The sequence below is a fragment of the Ranitomeya variabilis genome, chromosome 4 (assembly GCF_051348905.1).
Source record: "Ranitomeya variabilis isolate aRanVar5 chromosome 4, aRanVar5.hap1, whole genome shotgun sequence".
In the NCBI taxonomy this organism is placed as follows: domain Eukaryota; kingdom Metazoa; phylum Chordata; class Amphibia; order Anura; family Dendrobatidae; genus Ranitomeya; species Ranitomeya variabilis.
In genome coordinates this window covers 706,702,764-706,721,708 of record NC_135235.1, presented here as the reverse complement: position 1 = coordinate 706,721,708, position 18,945 = coordinate 706,702,764, and the positions used below count along the sequence as shown (strand labels likewise).

At 43.3% G+C, this 18,945-nt stretch overlaps 1 protein-coding gene across 1 annotated transcript in view; it reads right to left on the bottom strand.

Moving 5' to 3' along the window:
* Nucleotides 1-3,087: 3,087 nt before the first annotated feature.
* LOC143766523 (uncharacterized) overlaps nucleotides 3,088-18,945 on the bottom strand; it is a 46,337-nt gene continuing 30,479 nt past the window's right edge. Inside the window, exon 6 of the mRNA XM_077254278.1 lies at nucleotides 3,088-5,380. Within this exon, the coding sequence (XP_077110393.1) occupies nucleotides 4,107-5,380 (1,274 nt within the window). The 3' untranslated portion in view covers nucleotides 3,088-4,106. The remainder of the gene's footprint in view (nucleotides 5,381-18,945) is intronic.

Below are 18,945 nucleotides of genomic sequence, written 5' to 3'. Positions count from 1 at the left end.
AGAATCGCCCGATCTATCAATATAGAAAAAGAATTCACCTGATTGCTTAACGGCATAATCATGAAGTCAAAAAGGCAGAATTATGGTTTTTTTAGTCGCCGCAACATTGCATTAATATGCAATAATGGGTGATCAAAAGATTGTAACTTCACCAAAATAGTATTCATTAAAAATGTCAGCTCAGCACACAAAACATAAGCCCTCACCCAACCCGAGATCATGAAAAATGGAGACGCTACGGGTATCGGAAAGTGGCGCAATATTTTGTAACAAACGTTGGAATTTTTTTTCAACACTTTAAGCAAAAAGAAGCTAGACATATTTGGTGTCTATGAACTCGGAATGACCTGGAACATCATAATGGCAGGTCAGTTTTAGCATTTAGCTAACATGGTTAAAAAAAAACTGTGGGATTGCACTTTTTTTTGCAATTTCACTGCACTTGGAATTTTTTTCTCATTTTACAGTACACGTTATGTTAAAACCAATGGTGTCGTTCAAAAGTACAACTAATCCCACAAAAAACAAGCCCTCACACACGGCCATTTTGACCAAAAAATAAAAAAGTTATAGCTCTGGGAAGAAGGAGCAAGAAATGAAAATGCAAACCCCAAAATACCTTTGGTAGTTAAGGGGTTAAACTCTGTTTTTAATCGTATGTTTTTTTATACTTTACGCAATAAAGAAGAGTTATTTTTACTGAGAAATGTTTGTTTTGGGTAGTTTATTTTCTGTGGCTATCATACAAAACCTCATTAAAGACAGATAAAAAGTTAAACCTTTATTATTAAATCATAAAAGGGGACAAACAACATGTATTGAGACGCACCATACAAAAAGTGCATACTAGGTCCACCCTACCAATAGTCCCTAAACCTATCACCTACCTACCAGCGGAGGTTGGCACCCTATAAGAAAATACGAGAATGGCGCCCCCGCTCACCGGCAGCTGACCCTACTGTCCTGTGTGTCTCTCCACATAAGTGACCAATACACAACTAAGATGTCCAAAGGGGACCACACAGTCAAACTGATTGCTGAAGGGACAGCGAAAAAAGGCAGGAAGGTGTATACAAGGTCAGAGATGGTGACCCATCATGCAGTGAAAAAGATTATTCGATGCAGATTGCATAACCCCTCTGTACTATACCTACACTGTGTTCTGCCTACACAGCAGAGGTTGGCACCCTACTAGTCAGCGGATATGGCGCCCCCGCTCAACGGCGGCTATCCCTGGGAAGCCCTAATAGACCAACAAGCCCAGGGATTGCAAAAGATATACCATATACATTATCTGGAGACAGAGGGTTTGTGGGTGCCAACACAATTTATATGATCAAATGCCAATCCACAAATGCAATATCAAACAATTCTTTAATGATTTAGATATCTATAGATATAACCAAAGGCTCAATCCTCAAATAGGATATTAGATAGTAACCAAAACCAATGTCCATATGTATGAACAGCCCTTGAATACATCAGTAAGATATAGAATAAGGAATAGTCAGAGGGGTACTTATCAATTAGATGCCATGTGACCTCTACGCGTTTCACCAGTTTATTTTCTGTTGGTATTTGGTTTATTCTATAAAACTCCCACACACACTGCACGCATCATGTTTTTGTACAGTTTGTCAATAACATATAGTTTCTTGCCGTCTGAGTTATTTTTGATGGTCAACAAAATACGATTTTCCTGTAATTCATTTCTCACACACTAGGTATGATAATTACTTTTCTCTGTGTAGGATTTTTGATGTTTAAAAAGGTTGTCCACTAGTTGGACAACCCCTTCTCATTCCTCATGTTTGGTCCTGTTAAAATAAAAACACTTATATAAACCCTCCATTCTGGCACCGTTTCAGCGGTGTCAGCACTTGCATTCTTGGGTCTCTTTTGAGGTTTTCACATTATGTGAGCCTTGCGCCCATTCAGTGGTGGCGTCACTGTCCCCACCTTCAGACAAATCGAGTATCATGAGGCAGTCAGAGCAGACACAGCCCTGGCTTCCTGTTGATGTTCAATACGTCTGAAGGCGGGAATGGTGAAACTGCCGCTGATTGGGTGCAGGGCTCGTGTGATGTAACAAACGCATATAAACACCGGGACAGTGAGTCTCGACACCGCTGAAGAGGAACCGGCGGACGAAGTATGAATGTTTATATTTTATTAAAGCCAAACATGAGGAATGAGTTTACTGAGAAAAAAATTATAATAATATATAATTATATATAAAATTATCCCTTGATTAGAAGATTCACTGACAAAAGGATAGAACTAAACCTTATTAATTCCAAATGTAAAACTATACCCATGAAGGTTAGCCAGGTGAGTAATAGAAAAAAAACATGTACCTCACGTCTCAGTATATAGGGTGTGGTGGCGTATACACACTCACTCTCCAAGCCTCTCATCTCTACGGGTTTCATGGTCCGCAAAGACGACTCATCAGACTACTTAATATTGACCTATATTCAAGTGAGACTAGATGAAGAAAACCCTAAAATCATGTATCATGTTATTCCAAACAGTCAGAAAACTAGCCATATATAACATCGTAACATAGTTTTTAAGGTTGAAGGAAGACTTTAAAGGTCGTCTAGTTCAACTCATATTGGCAGACCCCAGACTTCAAACTATATACTGTACTTCATAAGTTTATAAGCCACTCCAGTGTCAGGAATAGGTAGTATGTGAAAATACAGTATATACAGCTCATGGAACATTTAAGTGCTCCAGAGATGATTTCCATATTCATACTAAATAATTGCTCTTCCAGACATTACTGTTTCACATATCCCTTGTCTTTATATTGATATTGCGCTTATTCCCTGAATGACTCTAGCATGGCCATTAGTTAGAAGCTGGTAATGGTCTTTGGAGCAGGTATGTGTTCCCTGAGTGGTACATATTGGGCCGTCTGAAAACTGAGTTTAGTCTGGGACAATTTGTCTGCACTACTAATAGACTGCTGTTACAATACAAAACTAGGGCAGTACCTATAAGAGAAAAAAAAAACAATAATATATATATATATATATATATATATATATATATATATATATATTTATACTGTACCTTCACATACGTCCTATTCCTGACTGACCACCACTGGAGTGGCTTATAAACTTATGAAGTATATAGTTTAAAGTCTGGGATCTGCCTATATATGGCTAGTTTTCTGACTGTTTCGGATAACATGATACATGATTTTAGGGTTTTTTTTGTCTAGTCTCGCTTGAATATAGGTCAATATTAAATAGTCTCTTGATGAGCCGCCTTTGGTGAGGATGATGAAACTAATATAAATGAGAGGCTTGGAGAGTGAGTGTGTATATATACCACCTCACCCTATACTGTATATTGAAATGTGGTATAAGGAGGCTGGTGGCCATGTAGTAGATGGGAGGTATGTGTCACAGAGATGGCTGCTCTTTGTGATGTAACCCAGAGTATTTTTTTTAGTACACGTAAGCACTAGGAGGATCGTTTGATGCACCTGGGTCCGGGTTGCGGGTAGCTATGAGAGATAGGTGGATCTGGCTAGCCACATACCTCACCTCTAGGTGTGGTTACAGCCTACATAATGAAGGCTGTTTGGCACATGGTCTGTGTGTTGGAAGGGAGTAGGCCTCCTGTGTGTGTAGCTCCAGCCCAAGCCTGAGCATTTTACATTACCCCAGCCTGTGTGCCCACAGGCCTGTTGGAGCAGAGCCCTGCTAAGGACATTTTGTGTTTTGTTTTGCCTGATCTAAATGCTGTTTACTTTCTGTTTTTACTTCTGGGATAATGAAGCAATAAACCCGCATGAACTTTTAAAGGAACGTGCCTCCTGTTTTCCTCCTGTCGAACCTGAGTACATGTACATGTTACATCCATGTACATGGTACATGTTTTATCCATTAATCACTTTCTGACTAACCTTGAGGTGGTGAATTATGGGTATAGTTTTACATTTGTAATTAATAAAGAGACAACCCCTTTAAGAAGATCCACTTTTGGTTAAAATGATTCCAACATTCTGAACATAAAAAAGGCTTCTCCCCTATGTGACGTCTCTGATGTTTATTAACATTTGATTTCCAAGTAAAATATTTCCCACATTAAGAAAATGAAAAAGGCTTTTCCTCGGTGTGACTGCTCTGATGTCTAACAAGATTAGCTTTCCGGTTAAAACATTTCCCACATTCTGAACAGGAAAATGGCTTCTCCCCTGTGTGGATTTTCTGGTGGTTAACACAATCTGATTTATAGTTAAAACATTTCCCACATTCTGAACAGGAAAAAGGCTTTTCCCCTGTGTGAGTTCTCTGATGGCGATCAAGATTTATTTTCCATTTAAAACATTTTCCACATTCTGAACATGAAAAAGGCTTCTCCCCTGTGTGAGTTCTCTGATGGTGATTAAGATTTACTTTCCATTTAAAACATTTCTCACATTTTGAACAGGAAAAAGGCTTCTCCCCTGTGTGAGCGCTCTGATGGCGATGAAGAACCGATTTCTGGTTAAAACATTTCCCACATTCCGAACAGCAAAAAGGCTTCTCCCCTGTGTGGATTCTCTGGTGATTAACACAACCTGATTTATTCTTAAAACATTTCCCACATTCTGAACAGGAAAAAGGCTTCTCCCCTGTGTGAGTTCTCTGATGGCGATCAAGACCTGTTTTCCATTTAAAACATTCCCCACATTCCGAACATGAAAAAGGCTTCTCCCCTGTGTGGATTCTCTGGTGATTAACACAATCTGATTTATAGTTAAAACATTTCCCACATTCTGAACAGGAAAAAGGCTTCTCCCCTCTGTGAGTTCGTTGATGGCGACCAAGATCTGTTTTCCATTTAAAACATTTCCCACATTCTGAACAGGAAAAAGGCTTCTCCCCTGTGTGAGCTCTCTGGTGGCCATCAAGAACCGCTTTCTGGATAAAACATTTCCCACATTCCAAACAGGAAAAAGGCTTCTCCCCTGTGTGAGTTCTCTGGTGAATAACAAAATGTGATTTCTGTGCAAAACATTTTCCACATTCTGAACAGGAAAAAGGCTTCTCTCCTGTGTGAGTTCTCTGGTGAGTAACAAAACTTGATTTGCAATTAAAATATTTTCCACATTCTGAACATGAAAATGACTTTTTTGCTTTAGGAGCAGTTTGGTTTTTATTGTCTCTTTTGTGACTTTGATTTTCCTTAGTAGTTGGTAATGAATCAGAAGTTGGGACCTGTTTCTTAGGATCAGCTGACATATCTTTTCTGTGAGGGGATGATGGTGTATCTGGAGTAATAGCATTCACTTCCATTGCATCTTGTAGGATCTCAAGATCATCTGATTTAAAATTTGAAGATGTCAGCTGTCCCTCTGATCTCCTGGTACAGTCATCTGCTAAGAAAAAACAATTATTATTTTTTAATAAAATATCTTTGAGTTTTATATTTGTGAACATTTCTACTTAAACTGTCCATACAAATGGCAAGCTATGTAAAAAAAAACAAGTCCCCACTCAGGTCATCTTCTGTCAATGGAAAAACAGAGGTTCCCACACTATTAGTGGCTCAAAGGCTGTTGAAAAGCAAGGGGGTTTCTATAAACCAATCCAGCAAAATCCTCTCTCACTTCTGAGACTTGCAGTGTGCTCAAACAACATTTAGGATCCCTGTGTTTAGCAATATTATAGTGAAAAGAATCCACTTAATTTACGGTCTGTGTCTCCTGGAGCACAATCTGGGCACTATGTGTTGGGTAATAAAATAGCAAATGTGTAATTTTCACTCTCCAACATCCACTGCGTGTTAATTTCCGGAAAGTGGCTGTGGAGTCAAAATATTCACTCCTCCTATAGATTATAACTAGTGATGGGCGATCACTAAAATGCTTGGGTGCACATTGCTCGTGTCAAGCAAATTGGAATACTCGGGTACTCGACCCGAGCAACCAGCCCAATGTAAGTCTATGGGAAATCCGAGTACGTTTACCGCGATCCCCCACGGGGGTCCTTTTAAAGGGATCCTGTCACCCCCAAAATCAAAGAGGAGCTAAGCCCACCAGCATCAGGGGCTTATCTACAGCATTCTGGAATGCTGTAGATAAGCCCCCGATGTATCCTGAAAGATGATAAAAAGAAGTTAGACTATACTCACCCAGGGGCGGTCCCGCTGTGGTCAGATAGGCGTCACGGTCCGGTCCGGGGGCCTCCCATCTTCTTACGATGACGTCCTCTTCTTGTAGTCACGCTGCGGCTCCGGCACAGGCGTACTTTGTCTACCCTGTTGAGGGCAGTGCAAAGTACTGCAGTGCTCAGGTGCCGGGAAAGGTCAAGAGGCCCGGCGCCTGCGCACTGCAGTACTTTGCTGCTGTCCTTGTGTTGGTGGTTTGTTGGCAACATGTCAGACCTACTTCATTTCACCCCAACTGAGCTAGTCTTATACAACTGGGTTTTGTCACGCCGCTTTGGCCAGCCATACCCAGTGATAGTGGATCCGAGGAGGAGGAGGAGACGAATGTGGGTCCATTCGCTTTTGAGGCAACGCCTCATTAAAGTCCATTTCCACCATTTATATGCATCTATGAGGACACATCCCAACAAGTTTTTCCAATATTGTTGCATGAGTCTTGCCACCTTTGATATTTTTGTTGGAGACAGTGCGCCCTGGGATAACCTTTCAGGACACCAGGATGCGGAAATGTATATCCGCAGAGGAGCATCTTCTCCTTACTTTACAGTATGCATTTCTCCTCCTCACATACTCTATGTTGATGATGTGTCTCTAATAAATGTGTTATTTAGTTATGCTTAGCAGCTGATGTAAATTTATTATTAATATATGTAAAAACTCTACTAAATTAGTAGTAAGAATATGTGGTTAATGTTAAATTCACATAGCCAGTGTTAATTTTTGAATGTACTGCTAGCCTGGCTTGTTAGTTTCACACAGTACTTGTGCTCTATATGAATGTTCTAAATCATTCAAACCTTGTAATTTTTATTTTTGTCTGCTTTCAGCTTCCTGACAACTGGCTTTTCGTATGCTGCCCTACATCTTGAATTTTTGATTGGGAGGTCTACTATCTCCGGCATAGTCCTGTCTACCTGTGCGTAGTAGGTAGTGTTGTTGGCTGTGGTTGACTGTCACTACAGGTTTATAATTGCAGATATTGGGGCCTATGGGAGAACTGGAGACTCTAGAGTCTTCAATTCTTCCATTATGGGTCGGCGGCTGCGCAATAACCAGTTGGACCTACCACCACCACGTCAACTTCCAGGCTCCAATCAAGAATCTGTGCCATATGTCCTTGTGGCAGATGAGGCCTTCCAGTTAACCAGTCATGTAATGAGGCCATATTCCCGTCAAAACCTGGACCACCGGCGTAGGATATATATATTTTTTTAAACTGTTTATTTTTGAAAAATTTTCCTTTTTCTCATTCAAATAACATCATAAACATAAGTATAAATGTAGCAAAATTAAGCAAAACAACGCAAAACATTTTAGACGTTTATTCCAGTGGCACAGTGCGCAGCACTGCTGCTCCTACTAAACTCACACACACATACATATATATATATATATCTCTATATATAAGTCAAAATTGGAACAGCATCACATATTACCGCAGTTGTCGTGCAGCGCTTTCCCAACCAAAGTTCAATTGGCCTCCAGTAATAAAGATAAAAAAAGGAAAACAGCACAAAAATTAAAGAAGCTTGAGAAAGGATACTATATCCGAAACGTTGCCACGCTGTTCAGGCATTAAAGCCCTTGTTTTTCTTTAATTTTTGTGCTGTTTTCCTTTTTTTATCTTTATATCTCTCTCTATATATATCTATCTATATATCTATCTATCTATCTATCTATCTATCTATCTATATATATATATATATATATATATATATACCCTGTGTGCAGAATTATTAGGCAAGTTGTATTTTGATCTCATGATTTTTATCCATGTTGTCCTACTGCAAGCTGTTCAGCCTTGAGAGCCAACTACCAATTAAGTAAATCAGGAGATGTGCATCTCTGTAATGAGGAGGGGTGTTGTCTAATGACATCAAAACCATATATAAGGTGTGCTTAATTATTAGGCAACTTCCTTTCCTTTGGCAATATGGGTCAGAAGAGAGATTTGATGGGCTCTGAAAAGTCCAAAATTGTGAGCTGTCTTGCAGAGGGATGCAGCAGTCTTGAAATTGCCAAACTTTTGAAGCGTGATCACCAAACAATCAAGTGTTTCATTGCAAATAGCCAACAGGGTCAAAGAAGCATATTGGGCAAAAAAGGCGCAAAATAACTGCCCATGAATTGAGGAAAATCAAGCGTGAAGCTGCCAAGATGCCATTTGCCACCAGTGTTGCCATATTTCAGAGCTGCAACTTTACTGGAGTAACACAAAGCACAAGGTGTGTGATACTCAGGGACATGGCCAAGGTAAGGAAGGCTGAAAAACGACCACCTTTGAACAAGAAACATAAGATAAAACTTCAAGACTGGGCCAAGAAATATCTTAAGACTGACTTTTCAAAGGTTTTATGGACTGATGAAATGAGAGTGACTCTTGATGGGCCAGAAGGATGGGTCAGAGGCTGGATCAGAAAAGGGCAGAGTGCTCCACTCCGACTCAGACGCCAGCAAGGTGGAGGTGGGGTACTGTTATGGGCTGGTATCATCAAAGATGAACTTGTGGGACCTTTTCGGGTTGAGTGAAGCTCAACTCCCAGACCTACTGCCAGTTTCTGGAAGACAACTTCTTCAAGCAGTGGTACAGTAAGAAGTCGGTATCGTTCAAGAAAAACATGATTTTCATGCAGGACAATGCTCCACCACATGCCTCCAACTACTCAACAGCGTGGCTGGCCAGTAAATGTCTCAAAGAAGAAAAAATAATGACATGGCCCCCTTGTTCACCTGATCTGAACCCCATAGAGAACCTGTGGTCCTTCATAAAATGTGAGATCTACAGGGAGGGAAAAACAGTACACCTCTCGGAACAGTGTCTGGGAGGCTGTGGTGGCTGCTGCACGCAATGTTGATTGTAGATGCGGCGCCCCAGGTTCCTGGTCATCGCAGTGGTGTCGCTTTCCTCTCAGGGAGAGTGATGCTACGTTTGGAGGCAAAGAAGGATAACTACATCCAGGTATCACAAACATGCAACACATTTCACACTCCAGGTCACCAGGGGGAGCTTCTGCTCCTATTTATTAGGTCACTACCTATATATATATATCTACTATATAATTGTCTAAGGGTACTTCCGTCTTTCTGTCGCAGTTATTCGTTCGCTGATTGGTCTCGGCAGCTGCTGCCGCGACCAATCAGCGACGCGCACAGTCCGGAAAAAAATGGCCGCTCCTTACTCCCCGCACTCAATGCCCGGCGCCTGCATACACCCCTCCGGTCAGCGCTCACACAGGGTTAATGCCGGCGGTAACGGACCGAGTTATGCCGCGGGTAACGCACTCCGTTACCGCCGCTATTAACCCTGTGTGTCCCCAACTTTGTACTATTGATGCTGCCTATGCGGCATCAATAGTACAAAATGTAATGTTAAAAATAATAAATAAAAAAAAAAACCTGCTATACTCACCCTCTGTAGTCCGCTGAGCCGCTCGCGCCACCCTCCATCTTCCGTTACAGGTTGCGGTGGCAAAGATCCTATGGCAGAAGGACCTGCCATGACGTCACGGTCATGTGACCGCGCCGTCGTGACAAGGCCTGCGCGGAAAGGACCTGCCGTGACGTCACGGTCATGTGACCGCTACACGGTCATGTGACCGCGACATCATCACAGGTCCTGTGCTCAGGCCAACCCTGGGACCGGAAGCTGCCGTGGACTACAAGGGGCCCTCGGAGAGGTGAGTATAGGTTTATTTTTTATTTTTTAACCTGTGACAAACGTTGCTGGGCAATATACTACGTGACTGGCCAATATACTATGTTACTGGGTGCTATATACTACTTCGCTGTGCAATATACTACGTGGCTCTGTGCTGTGTACTACGTCACTGGGCAATATACTACGGCACTGAGCAATATACTACGTCGCTGGGCAATATACTACGTCGCTGGGCAATATACTACGTGACTGGGCAATATACTACGTAGCTGGGCAATATACTACGTCGCTGGGCAATATACTACGTTGCTGGGCAATATACTACGTGGCTGGGCAATATACTACGTGGCTGGGCAATATACTACGTAGCTGGGCAATATACTACGTCACTGGGCAATATACTACGTGGCTGGGCAATATACTACGTGGCTGGGCAATATACTACGTGGCTGGGCAATATACTACGTGGCTGGTTAATATACTACGTCGCTGGGCAATATACTACGTCGCTGGGCAATATACTACGTGGCTGGGCAATATACTACGTGACTGGGCAATATACTACGTAGCTGGGCAATATACTACGTCACTGGGCAATATACTACGTGACTGGGCAATATACTACGTGGCTGGGCAATATACTACGTGGCTGGGCAATATACTACGTGGCTGGGCAATATACTACGTGGCTGGTTAATATACTACGTGGCTGGGCAATATACTACGTGGCTGGGCAATATACTACGTGGCTGGGCAATATACTACGTGGCTGGGCAATATACTACGTGGGCGGGCAATATACTACGTGGACATGCATATTCTAGAATACCCGATGCGTTAGAATCGGGCCACCATCTAGTATATATATATATATATATATATATATATATATATATATATATATCTGGTAGTCTGTAGGGAAAGTCAGATAGAGTTCCAGACAGTAGTCTGATGAGGACAGAGGGTCCACGGAGCTGTGCATGCCCTCAGAGCTGCAGCTCCCAGAAAGAGACATTTTGAAGGAGAACTGTATTGCAGTGAGCGTGAAGGAAGTCGAAGCAAAGGAGAGGATACCAGAAGGGGACCAGCCCCACTCAGGTAGCCGGAACACCGAGGGAGTAAGGACCTCTATGCCGTACTTCAGAGACAGGCAGCACAGGTAATTGCACGTTACCTGTCCGCACTTATACCCAGGAGGCACGTTGACACCCCACAGAGCCGGGTTATCTAAGAGACCCTATAAACAGGCTCAAGTCACCAGTCATACGGGTTTTGTCCTATCCTATATGGGGACAGAGAGAGAAACATCACATCTGTGAGACCCTTATGTGAAGCCATAGGCAGTAAGGGACTACACCACTGCAGCGCAAGGGAAGGCTACTGATTTCCACCTGGACAAGGGGACTCTGGACTTGCCTCCAAACTGCCCGGACTCAGCCCACCCTGTGGTCTGGTGCCCTGGACTGTGGATGCTGAAGTCTTAAGTAAAGGTAAAGAGACTGCAACCTTGTGTCCTTGTTCTTCACTGCACCTCTTACCATCCACCATCTACTTACTGGGAAGCCCTGGGGACATACTTCACCTGTGGGAAGGTATGCCATCTTGCTGCCATAACATCACCCCAGCGGACCCCTTAAAGCAGCATCGGTCACCCTGACCGAATACCACAGGTGGCGTCACAAACACAAACTTTATCTCTTTAAAGACCTTTCCCTTTTACATGGGCGCCCAGGGCTATGGACCGGGTCGCCGCCGTGACACCCCCCTGTGAAGTACTGGACCCGGTACAGAGTAACCTCTTGCCCATGGGGCGACTCATAGACAGATCAAGAAACTGACAGAATCTATGGATGGAAGGCTGTTGAGTGACGTCATCATAAAGAAAGGTGGCTATATTCGTCACTAATTTTTGGGGTTTAGTTTTTGCATGTCAGAAATGTTTATTTCTAAATTTTGTGCAGTTATATTGGTTTACCTGGTGAAAATAAACAAGTGAGATGGGAATATATTTGGTTTTTATTAAAGAAGTTGTCCACTACTATAACCTTTTTTTTTTTTCATAAATCTTGCTATTATGTGCCACTGAAAACATCTACTGTGTTTATTTTAGCAATATTACCTTTTATCATGCTGTAGCAGCACATCTTTAGTGCTGGATTCAGCTCTCATGGGGTTAATCGACAACTTCCTTTCTCCTGAGTTACTGTGCTCTAATACTACAAGTTCCATGATGCATTGCACTGCTACTAAGCACAAACCTACCACACCCACTCCAAAACACACCCCAACCCCTCCCTCCTCTAGCTTCAAAAAGATTTGTGATGTCATTTCTGTCCAACCTCCTCTTTTACATTTGTCCAACCCACACTCCATTACACACAGATGGATAGATAGATAGATAGATAGATAGATAGATAGATAGATAGATAGATAGATACAGATATATCTATATATCTATGTCTATTTCCATAGGTATGTCCATATCCATGTTTCTAAACCCCTTCACCCCTGGAGCTTTTTTGTTTTCGTTTATCGCTCCCCTTCTTTCCAGAGCCATAATTTTTCCGTCAATATGGCCATGTGATCTTTTGCGTGACAAGTTCTACTTTTGAACGACACCATTGGTTTTACCATGTTGTGTAGCAGAAAATGTGAAAAAAATTCAAAGTGCGATGAAAGTGCAAAAAAAGTGCAATCTTACACTTGTTTTTTGCTTGGCTTTTTGGCTAGGTTCACTAAATGCTAAGGCTGTGTGCACACGTTGCGGATCTGATTGCAGATCCGCAGCGTTTTTTGCCGCACAGAATTGCATCAAATCCGCAGTGTAGTGTACAACCAATGTAAGTCTATGGGAGCCGCAGACTTGTTGTGCACATGCTGCGGAAAAAGCCGCACCAAAACCACACCAAGAACTGCATCAAAACCGCACCAAAAACTGCATCAACACCGCACCAAAACTGCAAAACTGCACCAGGTTTTGATGCAGTTTTTGGTGCAGTTTTGATGCAGTTTTTGGTGCAGTTTTGATGCTTTTTTTTGTGCGGTTTATGCGCGGTTTTAATGCCGTTTTTGGAAATAAGTAAATAAACGGAAAATGTGCATGATTTGAATGGAAACATGCATGAAAAAATGGATTTCAAGGCCGGATTCATCATTTCACAGCTCAGTTTCATATGTTTTTTTGCCGGATCCGTCGCTGTGCGTTTTTTCGCAGGACAGAAAAAACGTTCCTCTGTATGTGTTTTCCATCCGGCGGAAACAGCTTTTTTGACGGATCCGGCAAAAAACGGATGAAACTCTATGAGAAAAAAAACAGATCCGGCGGAAAAAAATGGATCCGTTTTTTTCAAAACTCGCCGGATTGTGCCTCACGGCAAAAACCTGATGTGTGAAAGCAGCCAAATATATGGATAGATACATCTATGTATCTATAGATATATCTATCTATAAATATATCTATAGATAGATATATCCATAGATACATAATAGAAAGGCCGATGTTTCTAAGGCCTCTTTCACACTAGCGCCGTGCACTGCACATCGCAATGCGTCGTTGTGGAGAAAAAACTCGTCCTGCAAAGTTGTCTGCAGGATGAGTTTTTTCTCCATAGACTTTTATTAGCGACGCAGCGCGACGGCCCCTTACCGATGCTAGTGTGAAAGCAGCCTAAGGCTACTTTCACACTTGCGTTTTTAGTAATCCGTCTTTTTGGGAAAAAAACGGATCGTGCAAATGTGCTCGCAGGATGCGTTTTTTACCCATAGACGTGTATTAGTGAAGGATTGCGATGGATGGCCACACGTCGCGTCCATCGTGCAACGTGTTTTGGCGGACCGTTGGCACGTCCGTCGCGTCTGCCATTTTCTACCGCGCATGCGTGGCCAAAACTCCGCCCCCTCCTCCCCGGACTTCAGAATGGGCAGTGGATGCGTTGAAAAACTGCACAAATTTCACAACGTGCGTCGGTACGTCGGCCCAACGCATAGCGATGGACCCGTGCCGACGCAAGTGTGAAACAGGCCTTAATGAGCGTTTAATTTAATAAAAAATGGAAAAAAACGGCGTGGGCTCCCGCGCAATTTTCTGCGCCAGAGGGGGAAAGCCGACGGCCGGGGGCCAATATTTGTAGCCTGCTATGAATATCAGCCCGCAGCTGTCTGGGTAGCCTTTACTGGCTATTAAAATAGGGGGACCCCCCCAAAAAAGACGTGGGGTCCCCCTATATTTTATAGCCAGAAAGGCTACGCAGACAGCTGCGGGCTGATATTCATAGCCTAGAGAGGGGCCATGGATATTGGTCCCCCTCCGGCTACAAATACCAGTCCGCAGCCGCCCCAGAAATGGCGCATCTGTAAGATGCACCAATTCCGGCACTTAGCCCCTCTCTTCCCACTCCCGTGTAGCGGTGGGATATGGGGTAATAAGGGGTTAATGTCACCTTGCTATTGTAAGGTGACATTAAGCCAGGTTAATAACGGAGAGGCGTCAATAAGACGCCTATCCGTTATTAAAACAATACTAAAAAAGGGTTAATAAAACACACACACATTAGGAAAAAGTATTTTAATATTCTTCATTTAACCATACTTACCATACTTCAGCGCCTGCAAAAAACGTAAAATAATAAACCGTATACTACCTGTCCGCCGTAGTCCAATTAATAACAAGTGTCCCACAACGATCTCCCCTATAGAACAGTGACATCGGGTGATGTCACTGCTCTATAGGACCCTCAGTGACACACTTACAGGAGACAATGGCTCCTGCAGTGCATCACTGAGGTTACTAAAGTTCACTGGTCTCACTTTATGGCAAAAAGCTGCGTGGCAACTTTCTCATACAGCATGCCATAAAGTGAGACTAGGGACTATTTTCTCACAGGGGCGTAGGAATACATTGTGGGGAATACATTGTGGAAGGATAACTTCCTCCCCTCATTGTGTTCCTGGAGCCCCTGGAGAGTGGTTGCATCAGCAGATGCTCCTGCTCTCCACGGGAGATCGTCGAGGGACACTCGTTTTAATTGGATTTCTGCGGATCAGGGAGTATATTGTTTGTTTATTATTTTAATATTTTTTACAGATGACAATGGCTTCGGGGATCAAAGTGACAAGTGATGGTGAGTATATACTCTATGTTATATGTACTGTATGTCTGTATGTCTGTATGTATGTATGTACTGTACAGTATGTCTATGTATGTACACGTACTGTATGCGCATGTCGTCGCATGGCGCATGTCGTCGCATGCATGTCGTCGCATGCAGCATGTCGTCGCATGCTGTATGTCGTCGCATGCAGTATGTCGTCGCATGGCGCATGTCGTCGCATGTCGCATGTTCTGTATGTGTTCTATGTATGTATGTACTGTATATGTGTTTTTTTTTTTCTTTGTTTTTTTTTTACATTCAACACATTAGCCGGATGATGGGACTACTACTGTCCCATCATTGGCTAATGTGTCATTCACTGTCACTGTAGCAGGCAGAGCCCGATGGGACTTGTAGTCCCATCGGACATGCCTGCACACAGAGACAACGCCGCTGCCACCACCACCGCACAGCCACCTTTAGCACCACGCAGACCCCCGTCGTCGCACCGGTCGCCGCCGCCGCCACGGCACCGGCCACCGCGGCGGGACCGGCCGCCGACGCATCAGAAAGTTTCCCCAATTTTTCGGACTGACTGACCTTCATTTCTTAAAGTAATGATAGCCACTCGTTTTTCTTTACTTAGAATTTGTATTATGGCAAGAAAAAAGCAGCTAACAGTCTATTCAGTAGGACTATCAGCTGTGTATCCATCAGACTTCTGCACAACACAACTGATGGTCCCAACACCATTTATAAGGCAAGAAATCCCACTTAATAAAGGGAAACTGTCACCCCCCCAGGCGTTTTTAACTAAAAGAGCCACCTTGTGCAGCAGTAATGCTGCATTCTGACAAGGTGGCTCTTTTAGTTCTGGGTGCTCTAACTGCCGAAATAATCAGTTTTGTAATTTGTCCTAAATACCTTTTCTTCAGTCAAGGAGGCAGGCCTTTCCCCCCTGCTGCAGACGCCACACAGCCATCAATCAAATCTTCTTGGCGCCGGCTCCTCATCGCTGTTTTGAAATGAGCCGGTGCCTGCGCTCTTTTCTCCTGCCTTGGGCAGGCACAATGAGCGCTGCCCGTCTGTCCTCATATGCAGTCCAGCTGACTGCGCCTGTGCAGACGCCCTGCCTGTGAATCCCAGCCCCGTAGTATGAATAAATAAGAAGACATTGCGGGGCGGGGATTCACAGGCAGGGCGTTCGCACAGGCGCAGTCAGCTGGACTGCATATGAGGACAGACGGGCAGCGCTCACTGCGCCTGCCCAAGGCAGGAGAAAAGAGCGCAGGCGCCGGCTCATTTCAAAACAGTGGTGAGGAGGCGGCGCCCGGCGCCAAGAAGAATTGATTGACGGCTGTGTGGCGTCTGCAGCAGGGGGAAAAGGCCTGCCTCCTTGACTGAAGAAAAGGTATTTAGGACAAATTACAAAACTGATTATTTCGGCAGTTACAGCACCCAGAACTAAAAGAGCCACCTTGTCAGAATGCAGCATTACTGCTGCACAAGGTGGCTCTTTTAGTTAAAAACGCCTGTGGGGGGTGACAGGTTCCCTTTAAACCTGACAGGGCACACCTGTGAAGTGAAAACCATTCCCGGTGACTACCTCTTGAAGCTCATCAAGAGAATGGCCAAGAGCGTGCAAAGCAGTCATCAAAGCAAAAGGTGGCTACTTTGAAGAACCGAGAATATAAGACATAATTTCAGTTGTTTCACACTTTTTTGTTAAGTATATAATTCCACATATGTTAATTCATAGTTTTGATGCCTTCAGTGTGAATGTACAATTTTCATAGTCATGAAAATACAGAAAAATCTTTAAATGATTTTAGATATATATATACACACACATACACACACATACATACATATATACACACACGCAAAAAGTACACATTTGATATAGCGATCCAACCCATAAAACGGTCACACTTGTTCACTCATTAAGCGCACACCGTAAAAAAAATAAAGAGAGCAAAAACCTTTGCTTTTTCATCATTCCACCAAACAAAAAGTAGAATAAAACGAGATCAAAAAGTCATATCAAAATAAAAATTGTACAAGGCTATGTGCACACGTTGCGGATTTACTGAGGATCCACAGCGTTTTTTTCCATGCAGAAACGCTGCAGATCCGCAAGTGATTTACAGTACAATGTAAATCAATGGGGAAAAAAATGCTGTGCTAATGGTGTGGAAAATTCCGCACGGAAAACGCTGCGGATTAAAAGAAGCAACATGTCATTTATTTGTGTGGATCTGCAGCGTTTTTGTACCCATTCCATTATAGAAATCCGCAGGGGTAAAAACGCATGAAATCCGCAGAAAATCCGCATAAAAAACACATCAAATCCGCACCTGTGTTTTCTGCCAGGAGATGCAGAATCCGCACAGAAAATTCCAGACGCAAATCTGCAATGTGTGCACATACCCTAAGGCCTGTCCCACACGTCCAGATAATTCCGTTACCGGAAAAATCGGTACCGGAGTTATCCGTGTCCGTGTGTCCGTGTGTCCGTGAGCTCACGTAGGCCATCCGTGCGGCACACGTGCGGCAGCCTTGTGCCGCCCGGGTACCACACGGACCGTGCAGGAGAGACAGTGCTACAGTAAGCGCTGTCCCCCCCGTGTGGTGCTGAAGGCTGCATTCATCTCTTCTCCCCCGCAGCGTTCGCTGGAGAGAAGAGATGAAAGATCAATTTTTTCTAATTTTTTGTTAAAAATAAACTTTGCTGGTGTCCTCCCATCCTCAGTGCGCGGCCCGGCCCCTTGCAGATGCAGAGAAATACTCACCTAGCTCCCGTGATGTCTCCTCTCTCCTCTCCGTGCCGCAGCTTCTTCCTGTATGAGCGGTCACGTGGTGCCGCTCATTACAGTTGATGAATATGCTGCTCCACCCCTATGGGCAAAACGTTAAAAAAATATAAATGTGGTATCACTGTAATCGTACTGACCCAAAGAATAAAGTTGCCTTATTAATTTTACTACACACGGAACATCATTAAAATTCCTGAATTCCTGGTGTTTGATCATTCTGTCTCTCAAAAATCAGAATAGAAAGCGATCAAAAACGTCATGTGCACAAAAATGGTACCAATAAAATGTCAGCTCGACCAGCAAAAAACAAACTGTCACATGACTCTGTCGGCCAAAACATGGAAAAATTATAACTCAAAATATGGTGATGCAAAAACTTGTTTTTGCAAAAAAAGCGTCATTTAGTGTGTAACAGCTGCCAAACATAAAAACTCGATATACATCTGGTATCGCTGTAATTGCACCGACACGAAGAAGAAAGTCGGCTAATCACTTATACCGCAGGAAGAATGGCATAAAAAAAAAAATAAAACCAATTCTTCACATGCTGTTGATTTTTTCATTCTGCCTCCCAAAGATCGTAGTAAGGCTCGGTGCACATTTATCCTGCGCTCTGCACTCAGCGCTTACACCGGGGGTTTCCGTGTAAATCTCTGAAATAGGTGATTCAGACAGAACCTCTGGCTGAAGATTCCCTATAATGAGGCAGATGGAGACACTGTGTACGTCATAAAACCTGTGATCCGGCGGTGTCCGTCTTTTTAGTCATACATAAAAGTGCACTCAGCCAGTTTTGTGCACCTCTGAAAATAGAATTAGTTTAACTGGTAATTCGGTTTCTAGGAACCTTAAGACTAATTCTATTTTCTCCAGTCACCTTCCACGACAGCATACCAACAACTCATTTCTTTAGGGAGGGATCACAGCCTGCAGAACTCATCTGCTAAATGTTAAATCCCTATTGAAATTTAGTGGACAGACGGTAGCGGCTCTGCATATCTGCTCAGAAGATGCTTTCCCTCTCTCTGCCCAAGATGTAGATACTGCACGCGTAGAATGAGCCTTTAGTGAAGCAGGAGGAGAAAGTTTCTGTGATGAATACACCAGACAGATAGCTTGCTTGATCCAGTTAGCAGTTGTATTCTTTGCCGCCTTCTTCCCCTTGTTCCGTCCCGCAAACTGAATTAATAGGTTTTGGTCAATCCTC